The 23,606-nt window shown below is 33.8% G+C and overlaps 2 protein-coding genes across 2 annotated transcripts; one reads left to right on the top strand and one right to left on the bottom strand.

The window, feature by feature from the left end:
- The first annotated feature begins 422 nt into the window (after positions 1–422).
- LOC125865192 (V-type proton ATPase subunit B2-like) lies at positions 423–9,919 on the top strand. Its single transcript, XM_049545385.1, has 15 exons — positions 423–553; positions 921–985; positions 2,351–2,406; positions 2,512–2,610; positions 2,755–2,814; positions 3,562–3,673; positions 3,763–3,971; positions 4,707–4,835; positions 4,945–5,082; positions 5,311–5,461; positions 5,560–5,642; positions 8,827–8,874; positions 8,979–9,032; positions 9,166–9,249; positions 9,363–9,919. The coding sequence occupies exons 2-15, from the start codon at positions 928–930 to the stop codon at positions 9,546–9,548; spliced, it is 1,467 nt and encodes a 488-aa protein (XP_049401342.1). The 5' UTR covers positions 423–553; positions 921–927; the 3' UTR covers positions 9,549–9,919.
- A 5,539-nt stretch (positions 9,920–15,458) lies between these two features.
- LOC125865197 (24-methylenesterol C-methyltransferase 2-like) lies at positions 15,459–16,748 on the bottom strand. The gene has a single exon (XM_049545400.1). It carries the CDS (start codon positions 16,717–16,719, stop codon positions 15,646–15,648), a length of 1,074 nt encoding a protein of 357 aa, XP_049401357.1. The 5' UTR covers positions 16,720–16,748; the 3' UTR covers positions 15,459–15,645.
- Positions 16,749–23,606: the final 6,858 nt, after the last annotated feature.

The following is a 23,606-nucleotide window of genomic DNA, read 5'->3' as shown; positions in this document are numbered from 1 at the left end:
GGATGATGAAATGGATGTACGGACATAATAGGATAGATATAATTAAGAAAGAAGATATTCGGGGTGTGGTGGACAAAATGAGAGAGACGAGACTAGGATAATACATGCATGTGAAGAGAAGATAAACATATACCCAAGTGAGGAGATGTAAGAGGTTAACTATGGTGGATATGATGAGAGGTAGAGGTAGATTGAAAAAGTCTTGGAAATAAATGATTAGACAAAATATGACATATCTACAACTTATCGATAATATGATCTTGGTGAAGAAATAGGATAAATGGTTAGTAGATAGTAGGTCATGAAGTAAAATGTGACAAGTTAAATCGAACGGACCGAGTAACATATGTCTATTACATAATTTTTAACACTACTACTAGGATAGTTGAATTAATTTGTTTCTTCTACCGTTTTTCTTTTTCAAGTGGAAACTCAATCCGACCCACCCACGCCCCTCGATCTCTCTTTCACTAGCGTGCATCACGTTGATTCCGGTTTTTATTCTCTCTCCGGTTCATCTACTTTTCTCTCTCCTCTGGAATTCAGAAGAAAGGTAATCTCCTTTTTACAGATCCATTTTTGAATCTTCATCTCCAATTTAGTAATCGTTTTTCAAGGCCTTTCGGTTCGTTTCTTACTCGCATCATTATGTACATCACTATCATTTTGATTAGGATAATTGTGACTTATAGAATTTTTCGCGTAGTTTTCGAATATCTAAAACTAGAAGATAGTCTATCTCGATTTAATTCTGAAAGTTAGTCAGAATTTGGCCTTTGATAAGTAAAATTTGATAACAAATTGAGACACAGGGAGTACTATTTTTATGCTAGCCATAGACCTACTCGCAATTATTATCATATTTTGGTATTGAGGTATAGTTGATGATTGGTTATTGATGTATTATTGTTCATTTTCAGGTTAAGTATGGGTAAGGCAAAAAAAAATATTGACATGGAGGAAGGAACCCTGGAGGTTGGAATGGGTAAGTTCATGTGGTACTCTTCTTTTTAGTGCCTTTTGTTTTGTGGAATGAAGCCTATTTATGATTTGTAATGATACAAACAAGAGCTAAGTTAGACATAGGGATAATGAGCTGAATGCCTTTACAGTCCAAGTTGCTGATAGAGGTTTTCAAGTTGGGAGAGAACTGTAGTCAAAGACCCTTTGGATTTCGTTTTGAGTAGTTCGCGTGCAAATGAGAGAAGAGTTTCTATTTCTTGATTTTAGTAGTTAGAAGATTTCATTGGTAAATACTAGTAAAAATTATGAATAGAGTGTGATGTACCTTCTGGTTAAATATTCAGGAGATCATCAATAATAAATTATATATTTTCTGGCTCTCAATCTTATTTTATAGTTGAGTCAACATAGGAATTTGTTTAAAATTTTCATTTAGAAGATTGATGGTGACTTCTAATCAGGGCAAGATCTATTAAGGCCTGAGGGGGTACCATGCGATCCACAAGCTTAGTTGAAACTTTGTATTTATATGTATATATATATATATATATTGAAGAAATAGTAGAAATGTATCAAAGTGCTACCTGTAGTAACAAATAAGGCAAAGGTGTCAGTAGCAAAGGCTTAGAGTTTCTCCCAAGTGCTGGGAGTTCGAATCCCACTGCCAACAGGTAGTAATTTTAGACTTGCTGAAACAATAGAGATACATACAAATACACATACAAGTATGCGATTCTCTATGGTTCTTCTCTTTTCCCCTTGACCAATTATTCTTCATTAAATTCTGCTCGACTCTTTTTTGTATTGATTCTTGAGTTTTTGTCTCATCTTTGTCAACACTTTAAGTATATATAAGATAAAAGAAGAGTTTTTCTTCTGTATTAAAACTTAAAAGTTCATCTCTCCCCGTAATGATGATGCTTGGCTTGCTGGCATAACCGCTTAATAATGGAACTGAAAATATATGTTTGTTCTCACTCTTAACTCACAAGTTGGATTAATTTTTTGTTTTGTGCTATGTTATTATAATCATTACATTTTTTTCGTTTGATTGATTTGTCTGTATAAATTGAAAAGAAGAACAATGACTGAAGCCTAAAGTTGATCAAACCAACCAAGTGTTTTCCCTATTTGGAGGATTTCGGTGCCACACTACCAAAAAATCACTAATTTCTCTCTCAAATTTTTGATGGAGTCCGGTGGTATTTTGCTCGTTGCCCACGTTTCGACAAATTGTTGATTGATAATCCCTTACCGATGAGCCAAATTTCGACGTTCATTAGAAATTAGCGATTTTATGATAGTGTTATCTACGTTCAAAGAAATGTGGCACCCAAAACCTCCAAATCCTGGATCCACATCTGCTTCTAATGTTCCAAAATTGCAGAATATAGGACTGTCTCTGGTGTTGCTGGACCACTGGTTATCCTTGAAAAAGTTAAGGTAATCATTGTGCACTTTGCTTTTGTTTTTAAAACTTACTGTAGCTTATTGTAATTTTGGTGTTAATGCAACTAGAATGATGTGTACATGTGTTTCTCTTGTCAGGGACCTAAGTACCAGGAGATTGTTAATATCCGTTTGGGAGATGGAACAACCCGACGTGGACAAGTTCTGGAAGTTGATGGGGAAAAAGCTGTTGTTCAGGTCTATTATTCTTTAGAATCACTTATGGCTAGATTTGACTTCTGACGAATATTTCATCCACTTTAAGTTTCTACCTTCCGTCAATTCTTCTAGAATAAATTGAATCTGCTGTAGCATGCTCATTTCCTCTTTTGTTTTTACCAGGTTTTTGAAGGAACATCTGGAATTGACAACAAATACACAACTGTGCAGTTTACTGGGGAGGTACAATATATTTTATAACTCATATTTTCTCATGACTTTTGTTCCATAATATCCAATTAACATAAATCACTTGTAGAAAGTCCCCCTCTGTTTTCATCAATTCTTTTCAACCATTGAGAAACATTGGTCTGCAATAACGTGCGTCACCTTTTGTTTAGCCTTTTATTCCTCTCTGTTGCATTCAAAGTGTTGTATATAGCACACAAAAGTCTTGTCAAGAGCAATAAACTAGTTAGTGTTAACATGTTGCAATAACTTAGTATTTGTTCAATGAGGGAGAGAAGTAAGAAATGATATGGATCCTGTAACAAAGATATTATTCATAACGGGTATTATCATTTTTTTTGGGGAAAAGGACAAATATACCCCTGAACTATCGTAAATGGTATGCAGATACCCTTCGTCATACTTTTGAAACATTGGTGCCCCTGCCGTCCAAAAACTAGAGCATATATACCCTTTATACTAATGGACATACACGTGTCATAATCTTATCCACCGACTGACATTTATTAAAGCGCCACATGTTCCTACTTAGTCTTCCGTTAGAGTGAAGGGCATATATGCTCTAGTTTTTAGACGGCAGGGATCAATGTCCCAAAAGTATGACGGAGGGTATCTACATACCATTTACGATAGTTCGAGGATATATTTGTCCTTTTTCCCTTTTTTTTTTATTAGTGGAGATATTATGCTTCTAATGGTTCATCATTTCATTACTTTGTAAGAGTGTACATATGTTTGCAGGTTTTGAAGACACCTGTCTCACTGGATATGCTAGGACGCATATTTAATGGTTCTGGAAAGCCAATTGACAATGGTCCTCCTATTTTACCTGAGGCTTACAGGGATATTTCTGGTAAGTACTTAGTTCTAGCAAGTTCAACTTTGGCTCTCACATGAGATTTCTGGACTAATATTCTGCTACATGTAATATGTCAATTTTAGGAAGTTCTATCAACCCCAGTGAGAGAACATATCCTGAAGAGATGATACAGACAGGAATTTCAACAATTGACGTCATGAATTCAATTGCTAGAGGGCAGAAAATTCCTCTTTTCTCTGCTGCCGGTCTTCCTCATAATGAAATTGCGGCTCAGATCTGCCGACAAGCTGGTTTAGTGAAGAGGTTGGAGAAATCTGAAAATCTTCTTGAGGTTAGTAGTTGTTTCTTGTAACGTACTCCATCCATCTCAGTTCATATGTCTCTTTCCATTTTGGCAAATTGGCACCATTCCAATCCTATGCAACTTCCACAAAAACTAGAGTTCAAGTTCATAAAATTATTAAATGTTTTATTTTGATGTGATGTTTTTCTGTCAAACTATTTTTCAACTTTATTTTTAATATTTTCTCCACTCACTTATACAATAAATAAGTCAAATCAAAGTATGAAACTCTGTACCCAGTCAAATACTGTCTTAAGAAATGGAACGAAGGGATTACATATTTCAAATGTCTAATATGCTGATAACAGGAAGTATACCACTTTGCTTGAAATGGCCATTGAATACTTCGATTGTCGTTCTAGGCCTAAATGCACGTTATGATGTCTGTGTTGAGAATTTTACTGTTGTCAGATTACATGATAGCTTTAGATTACTGCATTGAAGTGGAGTTCACAACATTACATCCACGATGAGGAAGAACAAAATATGAGTCTGCAATGTTCTTTCTTCCCCTTCTTATGAAGTTCATTAACTATATCAGTATATCTTTAAAAAGGGAAAAACTGAGCAGAGTTAAACTTTTTCAGAAAGCTGTTACCAAGTGTTAGGTCCTTCTCTAATCTACCCGTGAATAGCTGGAGTGGCACATTTTGGTCTCTATGTTTTGGTGATTGAGTTGGATTCACATTGACATAATTCTCACTTTCTTCCTTGGTGTCCCAGGACAGTGAAGCGGACAATTTTGCCATAGTCTTTGCAGCTATGGGAGTCAACATGGAAACTGCACAATTTTTCAAACGCGATTTTGAGGAAAATGGATCCATGGAGAGAGTGACACTTTTCTTAAACCTGGTAATACTTGGATTTAACTCGGACTAACACATGAATATTTGGTTATGTGAAATAGTAACACTTCTATAAGGTGAAGCTCATTTCGATTTCTTATGTTTACTTCTCGTAGGCAAATGATCCTACAATAGAGCGTATCATTACTCCCAGGATTGCTCTGACAACTGCAGAGTATCTAGCATACGAATGTGGGAAGCATGTTCTTGTCATTTTAACTGATATGAGTTCATATGCTGATGCTCTGCGTGAGGTATTGTTTATGAACATGTGATGACCTTTTAACTTTATCTAATCATGTTTGTATTTAATATGGAGCACTTCTTAGAACTTAATATTAGTACATCTCAACATTACCAATTTCCAAAAAAAAAAAAAACTAAAAAATAATATTAGTTCATCTCAGTTATGTGGTGTTATCAGATGTTCTGAGCTCCTTAGACCACTGAGAACTCAAACCATACTTCTCATCCTCCCACAGGTATCTGCTGCCCGAGAAGAAGTGCCTGGAAGGCGTGGATATCCTGGTTATATGTATACTGATCTGGCAACGATCTATGAACGAGCTGGGCGTATTGAGGGACGGACGGGCTCCATCACACAAATTCCAATTCTAACCATGCCAAATGATGGTAACTTACAGTTGAGCAATAATTTCTGGCTATTACTTCTGCTTCTGATTGCTCAATTATATTTGTTAATGAGTCCCTACTTTCTGTTGTTTGAACAGATATTACGCATCCAACTCCAGATCTTACAGGTTATATCACTGAAGGACAAATCTATATAGACCGACAGCTTCATAACCGACAGGTATTGTATAGCTCTGAGGCTGAGTACTCATATATACTCGTAAACTGTTAAAATTGCTTTATAGATCTTACCAGTAAATGAGCAATTGATCCAACTAAAGTGGGTATCTGAAGCTCTCTGCTTTTTGAATCTTTTACTGTTGTTGATTCCTTATAAAAGAAAATTGAAAAATCTTTTACTGTTTTTGACAATAGGAAAGCATGTTTTATGATACCCTACAAAGTAGACAGAGAATTTCTGGATAAGCTTCTCTGTTACCTACACCCTTCCCTTAATAGGTAAGCTCTGGGCCAAATAAACAGAATGACAAGCTTCATTACCATTCCTATAATTTCATGGGCTTGAAACTAAATCCTAAACTTTGTCCATTCTAAATTGCTTATTAAAATTAGCTCTAGATTATCTGAGTCAGTCTTGTAACCTGATTAGATTTTTACCCTATTTTTTGGAAACTAAGGGTAAGGAAAGGATGAGAAATGTACAAGAAGGGAAATAGAAAGAACATGAAAAGAAAAATTGATGAGCCTGGTATTTAGCAGGAGAAGGGTAAAGGGGCAGACCCATTATCCCTGAGTTTCAGGGACTGGGTTTGGCCCTTGATGGATTTCCTTGTCATTAAAAAAATTGATGACTCTTTGTTCCATTGTTAAAAGATATGGAACAATTCTACTTTTCCTTCCTTTCTCTCTTCTCTCGATCCCAAGCAAAGCTTCAGAAAAATGGATAACTAATTAGTACTTCAAAATAGAATGTTATCAAAATCCCTTCCTTTTCCTCTTTCCCCAAATATTGGGAACATCCGATCCTACACCTCAAAATGAAATGTAGTATGGTCGTAGCAATAACAAACCAAACAAAGGTTGGGGTCGATCCCACAAGGAGTCTGCTTGTGTCAAGATGTCTAAAAAGTGTTAGAATTTGGAAATTTCTAAGGTAATCTTCAAACAAAAGAGTGGTTAAACAATTATTTCTAAAAGTAGACTATTATACTAAGCTAGGACTTTTAACGAACACTTGGAATGCAAGAAAAAATGACTTGTTTCAATTAAGAGAGAGACCAGGGTTGTGACTCAATATGGCATGGCTAGTTCACAAATATAATCATCTTGCTTAAATACATGAATATAATCATCTTGCTTATCCCTAAATTATTTTTTTTTTGTTTTGAAAATGGTAATGTTGTATTCTTCAGCATTAAGGATATGGTGGTGGCCTTCAGCAAACAGAGGGGAACAAAAGAAGAGGAAAAAAATATACTTACAAGGATCCTAATAATTCTACAATCTGTATTGTTTCCTCTAAACCTTTCTCTCTACACCAATTCCATTTAACCTTCTGAATGAAATTGAACCTATCTTCAAAGTTTCTACTATTTCTTTCTTTCCAGACTGTGCACCAAATGCAATGTGGAATGATCCTCCACCATGCCTTCTGACTCATGCTCCCCCCTCTTCTTATCCAACAACTCAACAAGTCTGCAGTATGCTTGGGCATGGTCCAGTTTGTCCCTAAAAGTTCTTTCAAACCCAAGTGAAAATATGACTCAATTGATAAAGACCCAAGTAGATATCTCCCTATTCCTAGTTTGATTTGATTAATCAAGCAATATTAACTCCTTAATATGCTCTTGCTCTCTACTTGCCAAATACCCAATGTATTTTTCACTTTTCCAAGAAAGAAATAGATGTGAAGGGCTTAAATCTAGTGTTTGCAACCACCAAATTGACAAATAATAGTGTAAACGAAGTAGAGAATCACAAACCCAAGTAAGAAACAAGATAAACTAATACTCAATTCACATTAATACCATGAGAGTTTACAACCCCAACTATTTTAGCTATTCATACTAGAAATGGAAAATACAAGAGAAAAGGAAGACATAACTGAAGATTAATTAAGTAAGAAAATGTGAACTCCGGTGAAAAGTCTCCAAATCCTCCCAAAGTTAGCCATGGTGGCTAAAACACCCCTCGCCCAATTACCTGACCGAGCTACATGGGTGAGTTGTGTGGCCATTTGCAAAAGCTCCCTCTTCATCTCCTTGGTTGCGTGGGTGGGATTACGTGGCTCAGGCCACGTGGGTGAGGCCATGTGGCCAGCTCAGATTTTTTCCTTTGGTCTTTTATCCACTTTTTCTTTAAATTTTGGCCTTCATGTCCAATTTTCTCTAGTATTTGAAGCTATTCCAATCCTTATGCTTTTCAAAGGCTCCCAAAACCTGATATTATATCATTCAAACCATTAGTAGTCCATCAATCTCACAAATGAGACACGAATATTATTGTTAAAAAGTATCACACATTGGCAACAACGTCAACTTATCAACTTAGGAGGGAATTTGAACCAATTTGTCTCTTCTTCCTCTTTAATTACGTGCTTATTATATTAGTATAACTTTAAATTCTAATATAATACATACTACTTCTCTATTTTCTACTCGCTCATTGCCAACACCACTCTTGAATTGCATGTTGGTAGTATTTAGAACATCTAAGTTACTTTCTATTTGAATTTGTTAACTGAAATGAATATTAGGAAATGACCCATAGGATTTAAAGGGAGTTATCATACTTGTATGGTGCTAACTCCCGCCAAGCAGTACACATTCCACATTTTAGTTTTATTTTTCCATGAAAGTCGTCAGCTTCACCAGACATAGGCTTAATTGTCATCGTTTCATATGAAGATGATAATTTGAGATTCATTTTTCATATTCTTCCGGGAGAATACATAATTACCATTTAAGTAGTCCCTCTTTTTCAAAGAGATACTGGAACTTCCCGGTGATCCTAATACCTCCTAGACTTGTTCTAGACCTAAAATTATAATAACCCCGAGAAACCAAAACTAGATTAATTGCCTGTTTAGCCAAACTTCAACGGCCTATTTTGGAAAGTGTTTTTTGCTAGAAGTTTTTTTCAAAAAAGCAATTTTAGAGAGTAGCAGTTTCTGTTTGACTAATCAATTTGAGAAACACTTTTTGCAAGAGTGACTGAGAAGTACCCAGTTAATGTGACCACCTGCAGTGACCTTACTTGTTAAGTCGAGTTTTAAATTTGGATAATTGCCACTTCAGAGTGCTACAGAAGGTTGCCATTATTGAATGTCTTTACTTCTTGGATAGCTCTTGAACTTTGAACAGAAATGACTCGGAATTTTTTTTTCCTCTTCTGAACTGTAACAGATATATCCTCCAATCAATGTACTTCCATCCTTATCTCGGCTGATGAAGGTGAGGACATGGACTCTTTACTTTATATACTGTCATCATTTTAATGGTTACTAGAGGAAGCCTTACATGTGATATTCCGATTAACCCCTTAAATTTCTTTGCAGAGTGCCATTGGTGAGGGTATGACTAGGAGGGATCATGCTGATGTATCCAACCAGGTAAGTTAATTTTTCGATAAAAAATGTATTTTGTTGCTTGATTAATCTTCATACCTTCAAGAGAGTTGATACCTTGTACCTCTGCTAATGTGCTTATTTTTTTCCCTTCTGCATTATTGTTAAAAACCTTTAGTTGTATGCAAACTATGCCATTGGAAAAGATGTCCAGGCAATGAAAGCTGTGGTTGGAGAAGAAGCACTTTCTTCTGAGGACTTGGTATGTTGCTTGTGAAAAAGTCCTTTTGTTTAATTAATTTTGAGCTATGTTTTGCGTAGGTTATCAATAATTCAATGATAAGATGACTAGATACTCCTTTTTTGTTTAAACAGCTTTACTTAGAGTTCCTCGACAAATTTGAGAGGAAGTTTGTCTCTCAAGGAGCTTATGACACCCGCAATATATTCCAGTCACTTGATTTAGCTTGGACACTTCTTCGCATCTTTCCCCGTGAGCTTTTGCATCGTATCCCAGCAAAAACCCTGGATCAGTATTACAGCCGTGATGCATCTAATTGACAGGAAGGAGCCAGCTTTTTACTCTAGTCTCTTGTGCAATTCCTTGGTGCAATACATTGGCTCGCGTGCTTTTCCTCTTTGTGTATCTCCTTTTAGCTCAACAATCAACGAGTTCCAAAAACAAAGGTTCTCTGGCATTTAGAAGTCAATGCTATTCCTTTGGGAACTAGTTACATCTTGTAATTTATCACCTGTTGTGTTATGTGACATGCTGCAGGGTATAATTGGTTTTGTTTAAATTCCAACAACATTAGGGCTTCTAGGTTTTATGCACAGCCTTTTCTATGTATGAAGCAATTTTATTGTTTTCCATGAACTATAAGCTGATTCTTTTTTAACAAAACATATTTATATCTGTTTCATAGTTTCAACTTCAAGAGTAGATTTTTCCAGGTTTAGGATAGCTCGGGCTCACAAGATACAATACGATTATTGTGCATCGTCAAAAATAATTAGGTGATGTACAATAATGCAATGGCCTCAATAACGAGGTTTATTTTCGCTTATCATATTATTTGTTGGTGTTACTGTTTTTTTCAGAGAGGAGAGAAAGGCCACTGTCAACAATCGGTTACGCGAAACAACACACAACACAAACATTCCATTTTGCAGGACGAGCAAGATGGGGCGTGGAGCGTAGACAGGTATGGATCCTCAACATCTTGAGTAGCATGAACATAAGAATAATTACGTATAATTTTAAATAAGTTTCTGTACCTTTTCTTTTAATTTATGCAAAATTTTCATCTGAGATAGCCAAGTTGAACTTATTTACTAGCTGGAACTAAAGATTATGAAGAAAACTATTGCTGAGAGGATTTAATTATTCAATAGTAGGTGTGTCATTTGTCAAATAATCTAAACCTAAAAGGACACTACTTTAGAGTTTATATATTCTATCAGAACACTTTTCATATACTACCAACTTCTTATAATTCAGGACCTCATTGTATCTGTTTATATATATTCATCCATTTGCAAGAGAGATAAGATTTTTTTACTTGGAATAATTGACTTAGATGCACATATGGCAGGAGATGATTATCACTCAACATGGTCAAGTAACGTAACATATTTAGTACTCATTATAATAAAATTAATAAAACAAACATGATATTTTAAACTAGCAATATACATAACCATCCAAACAAGGTGCAAAGGTGGCAGCACATCGTAGATCACATGTAGTGCTCTCTAAATGGACCACTAATTGGTAACCACCCAATTAAAGCATATGTCCCAACTCATGCATAGCCACAATGTTGGACAACCATTTCCAATAAGAAACGGAAGTGCATAAAATACTCTTTGAGAACAACTCCTCTATGAGTTGTCAGAAGCAGATGTAGCCTGGAATGCTCATTTCATTTGATTTGATGATGACATTATATAAAAGAATTACTAAAGATATTATAACAAATAATAGATAGATATACATAATTTTCAGAAAAGGGAAAAAGATAAATACAAGGAAATTTTACATAAATCTCACTAGTTTAGGAGCTAATTACTTAGATATAGTATAATTTGCAATATTACATATTTTATCAAATTTTGGGTTATTCAGATACATCCACATACATGTATTCGGAATACATGAGGTCACAATTAGGTGTAACATTGTATCCACATAGATTCACATATATATGAAATACATAATAAATCTCGCTTGCCTCCCTCAACTCTCTCCCTCCCCATCTTGCTCGCCTCTCTCCCTATGTGTATCTAGTAGCAAAAATACATGTATCTAAATGTATTTTTCCTCAATACATAGTAGGAAACTCTTAATTAGTGGTAAGATACGCAACACTTTTGAAAGTATATATAATAACATTACATATATTTAATTATGTAGTTTTTCCATAAATTTATCCTTAATTTTGTGATTAGAGGTATGATAGCAGATCATTAGTAGCGGGTGGGGGTTTCCAAGAACCAACGCATGTTACGATAGATTAGATAATTTTAATGAAAATTATATTAAGATATCTTCTTATAGGAACTCATAACAAAATGGTTAGGCCGGTTTCATGGAAAGGGATCTTTTCCATTTTTTTTTTTAGAAAAACAAAGTAACAAAGTAAACTAAATTGGATCAGTCAATAGAATATTACTTTATTTTTTATTGATTATTATTATATATTAATTTATTTATTGGACTCATAAGTTTAAAATTTTAAATTTACCTAAAATATATTCCACGTTAAAAAATAGTGCATATATATATATATATATCCTCACCGTCTAGCAAATAGAAACATATTTACTTGCTAAAAGACTTATATTTACTAAATTAAGAAAGAAATAAAAAAATAGTATTTTTTTAAATCACGTGATATTGTTAAGATTAAAAAATTAATAGTATTGAGATTTTTTTTGATCGAGTAGTATGAGTGTGTTAACAAAAAGGTAAGTATGTTCTATTTTTTTTTTTGGTAACTAGCTTTTCATTAATCACCAAAAGAACATTACAAATCTAGCATGCTACATCACAGCAATGCTATCCTTAATCAAACCACAAGATAAAACTATGTATTAGACTACTTATTCTAGGGGGGCTCTTACTCAACTTACATATACAATCTCTTTAGCTATAGTTTCCCACTGTTGCCGTCTTGTTTCAAAAGTTCTCCGATTTCTTTCATTCCATATCCCATATGTGATTTCTGCATAAATCATCTTGAATACCTGCGCCTCCTTAGATTTCCCTTTTCCGTTGTTGATAGTCCATTGTATGTGTTGCTCCCATGTAATAGCATTATACATTGGCCTGCTCATCCATCTTAGGATTCTATCCCACAATCTTCTCACACAAGTACATTGCACAAAGAGGTGTTCCCTCGATTCCTCCTTCAGTTGGCATATGCAACATGTTTTCTCTACATTCAGACCCCATTTGCTCAGTCTATCAGTTGTCAACATCTTTCCATGAAGTGGAATCCATGTTGTGAATTTTGATTTTGGTCTGGCAACATTCATATACATTAGACATTTCCATGGCACCATAGGTTTACCTTGTAACATATTGTTGTAGAGCTGTCTTTTCACACTTTTGTCTGGATTGATAGTAGGAAATTGAGAGATAACAATCCTTGCCTCCAATATTTTCCTAATCATCCAGCATGCCTACTTTGGTACTTGAATATTATCTCCTTGTTCTCCTTTTTTGTAGTATGTATGTATCCATCGAATCCACAGCTTGTCAACTTTGTTCTCCACATCCCAATAGTTCTTAGCTATAACAGCCTTGTTCCAGATTCTCAGATTAGTTAGGTTCAGACCTCCCACATTACTTGGGTGAGCATAGTGTTTTCCACGCCACTAGAGCTTTTTTGGTAATGGTATTGCTTCCTGACCAAAGATAGCTCCTACAATAAGCTTTGATCATTTCCATCACCTTAGTTGGCATCATAAACAGTTGTGCCCAATAAGCTTGTATTCCAGATATTACAGACTGAATAAGTTGTGCTCGACCAGCGTATGACAGCTTTCGAGCAGTCCATGAAGATATCCTAGCAGTGATCCTTGTGATGAGAGATTTCCATTACATGAAAGTGATTTTCTGAGTGGATAATAGAATTCCAAGATATTTGAAGGGAAACTCTCCACGACTAAATCCCAATCTAGTGAGGATTTGCACTTCCTCAGCTAGTGATACTCCCCCAAAGTACACAGAGCTTTTCCCTAAATTAGCAAGTAGTCCCGATGCCTTAGAGAATTCATTGAAACATTATTGTATCATAGTGACTGATGCTAGGTCACCTCTCGAGAAAAGGAACAGGTCATCCGCAAAACACATGTGACTTATTCATAGCTTCCCACACCTTGGATGGAATTTAAACTCTCTAGTATCCTTGAGGCTGTGTAATAATCGACTTAAGTACTCTATAGCAATTGCAAAAATGAAAGGTGATATTGGATCGCATTGTCTTAATCCTCTGGCAGCTTCAAAGGGATGAGTTGTTTCTCCATTAATCGGTATAGAGTAGCTCACTGTTTTCACACATTCCATCACCCAATTGGTGAACCTTCTTGGAAATCCAAGTTCAGTCATTACTTGGTCGAGATATATCCTTTCCAAATATTCATAGGCCTTTTGCAAATCTATTTTGATCATGCACCTGTAGATATGTGTTTCCTGTTATATCCCTTCACTAATTCATGTGCAAGAATGATGTTGTCTCATATCTTCCTCCCTGGTATGAAACCTACTTGTTCTTCACTGATCACAGTGGTCATTACTTTCTGTAGCCTTATAGCTAAGATCTTCGAAATAATTTTGTAAAGGACTGAGCAACAAGCTATGGGTCGATATTCTTTAATATTTGCAGGGTTAAGAGTTTTTGGGCACCAGAGTTACAGTGGTACATTTTATAGCCTTATAGAGTATACTTGTATTGAAAAATTCCTCCACAGCTTCAATGACCTCAAGTTTGATAAAGGGTGGGTCACAAACAAATTTAGAAGACTGTGATTGGTCCAAAGGGCCGGTCACAGATGAATTTCTCGGTTATAAAGATTTCGAGTTTGAGTCTCCTTGGGTATGGCGTTGCCTTTGTTAGGGAGTGTTTTACCTTCTAGTGTGGAACTTCCCCGTGTGAATTTAGATTTAATCAAATTTTAGTGGGTATGGTCAAGTTTCAATGTGGATATCAGATAGTGGGCATGAAAAACTTTTTTAAAAAAAACAATGATCATTCCATCACGTAATTAAAATAACTATTGTTATGCTTAGCATTACTAATGCACGTTGACAACAAAGATAGTACGTGGTTATTGGTTAACCATACAACTACAAAGTCAGATTAAAGAATGGTCTATTATATATCTTTGTTAGTAGGTTGAAAATAGTCGCCCCATAGTGTACTAATTTTAAAAAATGATTAAAAGTAAGCACTTTCGATCTCGTGAGATATTGCCAAACTTTGATTATTAAATTGAATTGTACTTGTGAAAAAAATTAAATTAATCAGAAAAAACACAATTTCATCAAAATCCTAAAAAAAGTTGTACCAGGCATGAAAAAACAACCATAATAATTATATAAATAACATAAACCGCAAAAAATATACGTCCAAATGTGAGTTACCATTAAATAATTTTTATTTTTACAATTTTGATTAAATTTAATAATCAGAATTTGAAAAATATCCGATGGAGATAACAAAAAAATGCCAACTTTTAATTTAACAAATAATAAAGGACCAAAACTACTCAAATAATATTATGAATCTATACTTTAATAAGGGATCATTTTTTGTCATTTTCTCAAAATATGAATCTCAAAACTGATTAGTCAACTTTGCTGGCCAACACAATCTCCAAAAATTGTATGGAATACTAATTAATCACACAAAAATATCTAAAATACACACAATAGTATACACATAGGTTTCTTCAAAAATCTACTTGACATCCAATGTTGCACTGTCATCCACTCATTTGTCATCAAAATTCCAATTTCTTCTAGAATTGTGCCATCAAATTTCAAAATTCCTTATTTTCTTCCTTTTCCACTAAGAAATTTAAAATTCCCATCCCCTCCCTCATCCCAAAAAAATCGAAGAATAATTCTTTTTAAATGGACAAAAAAGAAAGACAAGTCACAAGTCAAACAAATGGAAATAGAAAAAGTATTAAAAATGGTCCTTTTACTACTTTTTGGCCACAGAACAGTAATAATAAGTACTTTCTCTATCTCATTTTATGTGAGATAGTTTAACTCGTATAAAATTTAAGAAAGAAAGGAGTATTTTTAAAATTTATAGTCTAAAATAAATGATAAAAATTTGTGTAATCGTAAATCATTTCATTAAGGATAAAATAAATATTTTATAATTAAATTGTTAATTAATATAGAAATATGTCATTCTTTTCTGAAACTGATTAAAAAAAAAAGTAAGTCACATAAATCGGGACATAGGGAGTAACAAATAACAGAAGTTATTTTGTACTACATCAGAAGCATAGATTCCAAGCTAGAAATTATACAAAGGATCGAAAATGGTACAAGAGAAAAAAAAAATGCCATTAATAGGTAAACCAATCCAATAATTTCGACGTACTCGATTGGAATTACTAATCTGAAGATGTCTGGCTAGTTTTCTTCAGGCTTTCTGCAGAGAATCATATGCATAGGACTAAAAATCCCTTTATCACCACCTTTAGCCAAATAATCAGCTGTCTCAACCAACATCTTGTGCACATCTACTGTACCCTTAGGTGCAATTCCAAGCCAAGAAAGCACTGTAACCACAATATGATTTCTCCAATACGCAATTTTCCCCATCTGCAGCCTCGTCCACCATGGGTTCGATGGTGGCTTAGCTAAATCTTTCTCATCAATAACTTCAAATCCCACTTTCTTAGCAACCTGAAATATATCACTATATTTTCTCAATCCAGGCAAGGCATCACCCCTTTCAATACCATGAATAATCTCCACATGTTCGGGATCATCCGAATTGAACAATTCAGTTGTAACCCATTCATACGAAACGTACAGGGATCCGGGTTTTAATACCCTGTATATCTCTCTGTACACTTCTTCGAGTTTTGGTGCATGACATGTTGCTTCAATTGAATAAACTCCATCAAAACTGTTGTCATCAAAAGGCATTTCTAGAAAATTCCCACACACAACTTCACATAATGAGTCAAGTCCCGCTTTCTTATTGTGGAGTCGAGCCCTATTTACTTGATACTCGTTAATAGTGATACCAACAATATTAGCACCTGAATGAGCTGCGATGGCCCGCATAGGCCCGCCAACCCCGCAGCCCGCATCTAGAATTCGGGCTCCGGGCTTTACACCTAACAGATCCACAGCCCTCTCTTCGTGAATGCGTGTGCATTCACGATCAGATTTTCCAGGGATAGAAGGGGAAAAATGAAAAGATTGACCCCATCCCCATTCGTAAATATCAGTAACGAGATTGTAGAAAGTGTCTACAAAATCAGGGACATTTTCGGTAGTTTCGATTTCTTTAGGACGACGGAAGAAAGACCAGTATTGTTTGTATTTGTCTTGAACGTTCTCTTTGGCGATAGAACCACCGGAGAGTTCGACAGCGCGTTTGCCCTTTTGCTCGGCGGAGCCAAGAATGCATACGAACCAGTAGAGGCTAACGGCGATAAGAGAAGCCGTGGCGAAGAGAGCTAGAGAATCCATAGAGAAAAAAGATGGAGTATTTTAAGGAAATGTGAGTCGAAAAGCAGCCTATTTATCAAAGAAGGAAAGTGGCTTTCGACTGTGACTGCACAAATAATTCGAGATATTAGGTAGTTTTTAGATTATTTATTCTATCATTGATACTATAATTATGAGATAAGTTATTCATATTATATGATACAATAACTTATTCCGAAATAATTAATTTTGGAATAACTTATTCCTGACCAATAAGGATGGTTAGTGGGATTCACGTAACGAAGCCTCCAGATCAGTTATTTGGTGTCAGGTGTACAGTTTGGAAAAAGAAGACTACGTATATATAATTGGAATATATTGGAGTTATGAGTTTGTGGAAAATTCTTCAAGTTGGAATACTAAAATAGTTTGTGAAAATTGGAAACTAAACATAAAACAACAATAATGTGACCATTGTAATCCCGAAAATCCACAAACTAGCCAAACTTGAAAATATTTGAGTATAAGATTTACATAGTCTAATAAAATTTCATGATCAAACAGATTTTTGAAGGTAAATTTTCAAAATTTATGATCAAACACTAGCTTGAAATATAAACTATTTTCCTTTTTTAAAGAATGGCTTTTGCATATATGTGTTGTAGGTGGGCATCACATCCATATAAAAAATAGGCTTAAGTCATTGACGACCCCTTAAAGTTATCTGCATATTTCACTTAGACACCTCAACAAACCCTTTTTCCTATTAGACACTCCAATCTTCAAAAATAAATACATATCAAACATTTTTCTGACACATAATCAAAAGAGGACGTGCGTGTAATACACATGCACATGATGTGGCAAAATAACAAATCAGAGGAAGATACGTGACATTTTAATTTAGAATAATTATAAAAATAAATTTTGAATATAAACAAATCTAAAGAAAATAATTTCAACTTAAAAAAGAAAAGAAAAGAAATTGTNCCCCCCCCCCCCCCCCACCGCAGCCCTCCCTTTCTTCTCTTTCCCTAACAGCTACCCTTGTCCACCATGGTTAATTCTCAATATAGAAAAATGGAGGTTTTAATATATATACTAAGTATGAATTTACTATTTTTATTTCTCTCTATTCCTTTTTTCTTTTTTTCATTTAAATTGATAGTATTTTCTTGAAAGATCTGGTCTTTCTTTTTTTATTGTGATTTCAAATTTGTTTTTTTTTTCTTTTTTGTTTATGTTCAGTGTGGTCGGGGGAGATGAGGAGGAAGAGAGAAAATATTTAAATAATGGTCTTCATTTGTTCCGACAAAGAAGATGTGAATGATGGTCTCCATTTTTCCGGCGAAAAAAGATGTAGATGATGGTATCCATTTTTCGATAAAAAACTGTGATGATGATCTCCTTTTTTCCGACAAAAAATGATGGGTTAATTCTACATCTGAAAAATTAATAGTATAGTGATAAGAAGATTAAAAAAAATGGCAGTGTATTCTTGTGAAGAAATAGTGCAGCAAGATCTTATGGTGAAAGAGAGAGAAAGATAAAAAGTTTTTTATTTTTTTAAAAAATAATGGAAAAATTTGAAAAAACAAAGGAAAAACGTTAATTTATTTATTTCACGCGCCCAACAAGGTGTGCATTACACTTTTTGTGTCACATCTGCATAAAGTGTCTAAGTGGTTCAAATTCGAAATGGTATAGGTGTTCAATAGGTACAAGTTCTAGTTGAGGTAACTAAGTGAATTATGCAGACAACTTCAAGGGGCTAGACATGACTTAAGCCTAGACCTATTGTTTTTTTGGCTTAAGTCATCCATGACCCCTTAAAATTGTCCGCATAATTCACTTAGACACCTCAACTAAGGCTAGTACCTATAAGACACTTTAATATTAACAAATATATATCTATTAGACACAAAATGACAATCAATACATAAAACCCTATGCGTGTAACTCACACTCCGTAGCTTAAAATAGTTACGAATAAAGTTATGACACCTGGCCCATGGCCTATTGCCCAATCTAACTATAAAAAATTATTTTGTAATTTTGAAAGATAAAAAAATAAGTATTGTTTTCAACCCTAAATAATTCAACCTCACCTACTAAAACTTTTGCCCGTTCTTAAGGACCTATGTTTTTGGTGAACACAATAATTTATTTAAGGTGTGTTTAGCTATCCGTTAATTTATCAATTATAATTTCTCCATTCACTTTTTCTTATTCAGTTTGAAAAATTAAAAAATAATTTATCATTTTGTTATTAATTATAATTATTTTCAAAATTTAAATTTAGTATCTGTAAGTTTCTATGGCTCACATAATTAATTTATTTTTGGTTTAATATAATTAAATAAGTTAAATTCTAAACCTGTATGGGGAAGTTACCTAGTGGGATTAAATCTATTCGTGAATAATTTGTAGCTTAGCAAAATGATTTTTGAGATGTCTGTGAAAAATAAATCAATGTGAATCATTTTGAAATTAACGGCGATAAGAAATCGAGAATACTCAAATTAATTCTATGAAATTTTAAAATATCATTGTCAATAAACTTAATTAACTTATATTTTAATTTGTGTGATGATGTCGGTTCAAAGGGGCTAGAAATATAGATGAACAGAGTCCGACTAACTTTCTTAACTTCAATGCCTGAAAATCTTCTTTCTTATTGCAAAATCAAATTTAATTAGTAGATTCAGATTATATAAAGAATGAAAATAAATGAAATAACAAAGTTAAAAAAAAAAAAAACAGAGAGTATGGACGAAGAAGACGATGGCAGAAAAAGGGGGTGGGTTTGATTTCTTGGGTTTACCAAGAAATTAATTTTAAATAAAAAACTGATTTTAATTATTTTAATGTTAAATGTCAATAAAACAAAAAAAGGTACAAGTTCTTAGAAAATAAATAAAAATAAAATGATATTTGGAACCTGTTCACGTGCCTAATGTCAAGTAAGGTACACTTAAATTGTCACATCAGCGTTTTGTGTTTAATAAGTATATGTTTTGAATAATTTAAGTGTTTAATAGGTACAAGTCCTAGTGGAGGTGTCTAAGTGAATTATGCGGACAACTTTAAGGTGGTCGATAACTTAAAGTATATACTTACAACACATGAATATATATATTTAAACAATATTGTGTTTGAATTATAAAATTAAGTTCAAAAATTAAATAGAAAGTTACTAAAAATGTTGATCGTGGTAAATAGTTTGGTGCTTCTTGCGTCTGAAATGCTGAGTTAAATACATGAAATTAACTGTTGAGAAAAAATCCATGTGACTAAGAAAATTAATTTACATAGAGAAAAATAAGTATGACTTGTTCAATATGAGAAATAAGCACTTTTTGGTATATAGTCAGAAGCAAAAAGTGACTTTGTATTCAAATTTAAATGAATACAACATAATTGAAGAGGAACAGAGTATATTTGATCGATTTTGCGTTTTTGTATTCGAATTTGCTTGGCTTTCGATTTTGTAACAACCAGAGTGTAATTTGCAATAAAAAGATTTTTAGGGAGTGATTTCAGCTAATTTACTATAACAGAAAAGATCAATTCCTTGTTTCAAGCAATTAGTTAGTTTGTATTTGTATTTTTTTCTCCGCAAAAAAGTACAACAAATACAATGTGTAGCAAATCAAAGTGTAACTGCAATTGTAATCAAGGTATGTTATCTACATATATAATAAAGCTAGATATAAACAAGGTGATGTGGCACCGGCCATCATTCATATATCTCTTTTTTCTCCTTTTTAAAATTTTTTTTTCCATTAAACAATTATACATTTAATAATTAAATAAATTATCATATTTACTATATCTAATAATGCTTCATGAGTTACAAAAAAAAACTTTAATCTATTTGCATTCTCTACATAAATATCATGTCTTCTCAATTTTCTTTTACCTAATTTTTCATGATTAATCAATCTATAAATAACAATCCTCCAACTATGGACAAATTAATTAATAGTATGTATAAGAGAAGCCCAAAGAACGCCATAAAAAATATATATAAAAAGAAATGATTTTCATTTTCCCAGGGAGGTTTTTGGTTATAAAATATCGTCCAATTTAAGTAAATAAGAATAACAAATATTGTTTTCAATTAAATACTTAATTTTCTTTCTATGAATCTAGAAAACTTTTGTTATTTTTCGTTACATGAAAGTCTTAATACTTAATTTGTGCACAGGAGGAAATTTTTTCACTTGAATGTTAAAAAGAACGTCAATCAAGACGATTCTAATGAAAAAATTACATTTGTAATCCGTTTATTTAATATAATATAATAGTAATATTTTTATGACTGCGCAAAGCGCGACTATGTTTACTAATAAGAGAATAAACATTCTGAACTCCATAAAGCCAAATCTAATACTCAACAAATATATGAAGAGTTGTAATTTTTTTTTACACTTTTTAAGTCAAAATTCGTCAACTTCTTCAAATTTATTCGTTAAAAAATGTATTAAAACTAACTTCAAAAGCTAGCTCATGATGTACGAAATGCAGAGGATCGTTCAAACAATGTAGAACACTTAACAAAAATCAATTATCATTTTGTTGATATTGTCAAAAACTATTTACAGAAAGTGTAGGTGGCTCACCCACCAAATATGTGCATAAACCTCTACACAACTAGTTTCCTTCTTTTCAATCACACCGGAAACTCTACTATAATAAGGACGAAAAATGAGAATAATGGAGGAAAGTAGCCTGAAAGAGATGAGAAACTAGAACGTAGAACGGAGATGGGGGATAATATACTGAGTCTAAGCTATAATAAATACGCATAGAACTCTTCTTTCTAACACACAGTCCTTTTTAACTAGTAGCTTAATTGGGCATGTATTTCAAATAAAACTATCTAATATTTTAATTACTCGACCCAATAATTTCAACTGAATCAGTCTCCACCAATTCTAGCTTATAGGCCCTTATAGTCCAGCTTGGTTCACAACAATACTCCCGACCTTGATAAGAACCTTGTCCTCAAGGTTTGACTCAAAATATGAAAAAGAGTTGAGAATATCAATCCACTGAGTGAGACCAGTCCAACTGGCGCTAGCGCTATCATGTATCCATTGTGTAGAATAATATTCACCCAAGATGAGCTCTACGTCAGAGCCTTCTATATTATATATAATGTTATATAGAGTACAATGTATTACTATGACTCTGATAAGAGTACAAGCTTATGTAAATAAGGACTCTTAGAGTACTAAGTGTAAGACTAAAATGATTCAACCTATTCTATATGCATTAATACACCCCCTCAATCTGGACTGGCCGAAGTATGGACAGATTGTCTCATAGAAAATAAAAGCGAGATGAAGGCATGCCCTTTGTGAAGATATCAACTAACTGCAATTGTGTCGGAACATATTGAACTATAAGATCCCTTGTGCAATCTTGTCACGAACAAAATGAAAATCAACAACAATATGTTTCGAGCGATCATGAAAAACTGGATTGCGGGTCATGTAAGTGGAGTTGATATTATCACACAATACACGAATTGGTTCACGAAAAAAGATACCAAGCTTACAAAGGATGTGACAAATCCAACAAGTCTCAGTAATAGTGTATGCAACAGCCCGATACCCAGCCTCTGTAGATGATTTTGAAACTGTTAGTTGCTTCTTCACACCCCAAGAGATAAGATTAGATCCTAGGAACATAGCAAAACCAGAAGTAGAACAACGACTATCAGGACAACCAACCCAATCAACATTGGAGTAAGCAATAACCATGGAAGTCGGTGATGAGGCACGTAAAGTCAGACCATAAGTCAGAGTACCCTTCAAATACCTGAAAATACAGTTGATACAATGCATGTGAGTAGCATGCATAAATTGAGAGACAACATTTACGACATAAAAAATATTTGGATGTGTCATAGTCAAATATTAAAGAGCACCAACCATGCTCCTATATTCACTAGGATCCGAAAGGAACTCGCCGTCCAATAGAGAGATAGAAGTGTGAGAAGCAAGATGGGTACATATAAGTTTGCTTATGTGCATGTGAAATTTAAGCAATAAATCAGAAATGTACTTTTTTTGAGACAAGTGAAGACCATGAGATGAACGAACCACTTGAATACCAAGAAAATAATGAAGAATGCCTAAATCCTTCATTGCAAATTGATAAGATAAACGAGAAATGAATTGATCAAGAAGACCATTAAGACTACCTGTGAGAATAATATCATCGACATAGAGGGAGAGAATAAGGACATAAGAAGAAAAGCGATATATAAACATTGAACTATCAGATTTGCTGCAAATAAAACTATGAGAAATAAGAAATGAACTGAAGCGATTAAACCAAGTCCGATGATGAGCTTATTTCAAGCCATATATGACTTTGGTTAGCTTGCAAACATGAGTAGGATAGTCATGATGAATGAAACCTGGAGGATGCTTCATGTAGACCTCCTTAATTAGTAAGGACACCGTGCAAAAATGCATTTTTAACATCCAATTGGCAAATCTGCCAAGTAAAGGAGACAACAAGGGAAAGAATAATTCTCACAGTTGTTGCACGGACAACAAGGATAAAAGTCTCATGATAATCGATGTCAGGTTTTTGATGAAAGCCTTGTGCTACAAGACGAGCCTTATACCACGCAATAGATCCATTTGAATTATATTTTATGTAATATACCCATTTAGAACCAACTAAGTTCATGTTCGAAATACACAGAACAAGGACCCACGTTTTTTTCTCCAAAAGAGCATTAAATTCATCTGTCATTGCTTGTTACCACTTTGGATTTTTCACACTTTTGAGACACATATTCTTCAATTATGATTTTACTCTTAACTATATTTTTATCTTTAGATGTACTATTCAAAAAAATTAGTTGATTTGTATTTTTTTAAGTTATTTTTGCTTTTCTACATATG

This window comes from Solanum stenotomum, chromosome 5, assembly GCF_019186545.1.
Source record: "Solanum stenotomum isolate F172 chromosome 5, ASM1918654v1, whole genome shotgun sequence".
In the NCBI taxonomy this organism is placed as follows: Eukaryota; Viridiplantae; Streptophyta; class Magnoliopsida; order Solanales; family Solanaceae; genus Solanum; species Solanum stenotomum.
This window is presented reverse-complemented; position numbering and strand designations above follow the sequence as displayed.

Excerpts from the sequence above, each read along its gene's own strand:
- LOC125865197 (XM_049545400.1), bottom strand. The coding sequence starts at position 16,719 with ATGGATTCTCTAGCTCTCTTCGCCACGGCTTCTCTTATCGCCGTTAGC.
- LOC125865192 (XM_049545385.1), top strand. The coding sequence starts at position 928 with ATGGGTAAGGCAAAAAAAAATATTGACATGGAGGAAGGAACCCTGGAG. Across the intron at positions 9,033-9,165 it reads ATGCTGATGTATCCAACCAG|TTGTATGCAAACTATGCCAT; the intron begins GTAAGTTAATTT and ends AAAAACCTTTAG. Across the intron at positions 9,250-9,362 it reads CACTTTCTTCTGAGGACTTG|CTTTACTTAGAGTTCCTCGA; the intron begins GTATGTTGCTTG and ends TTGTTTAAACAG.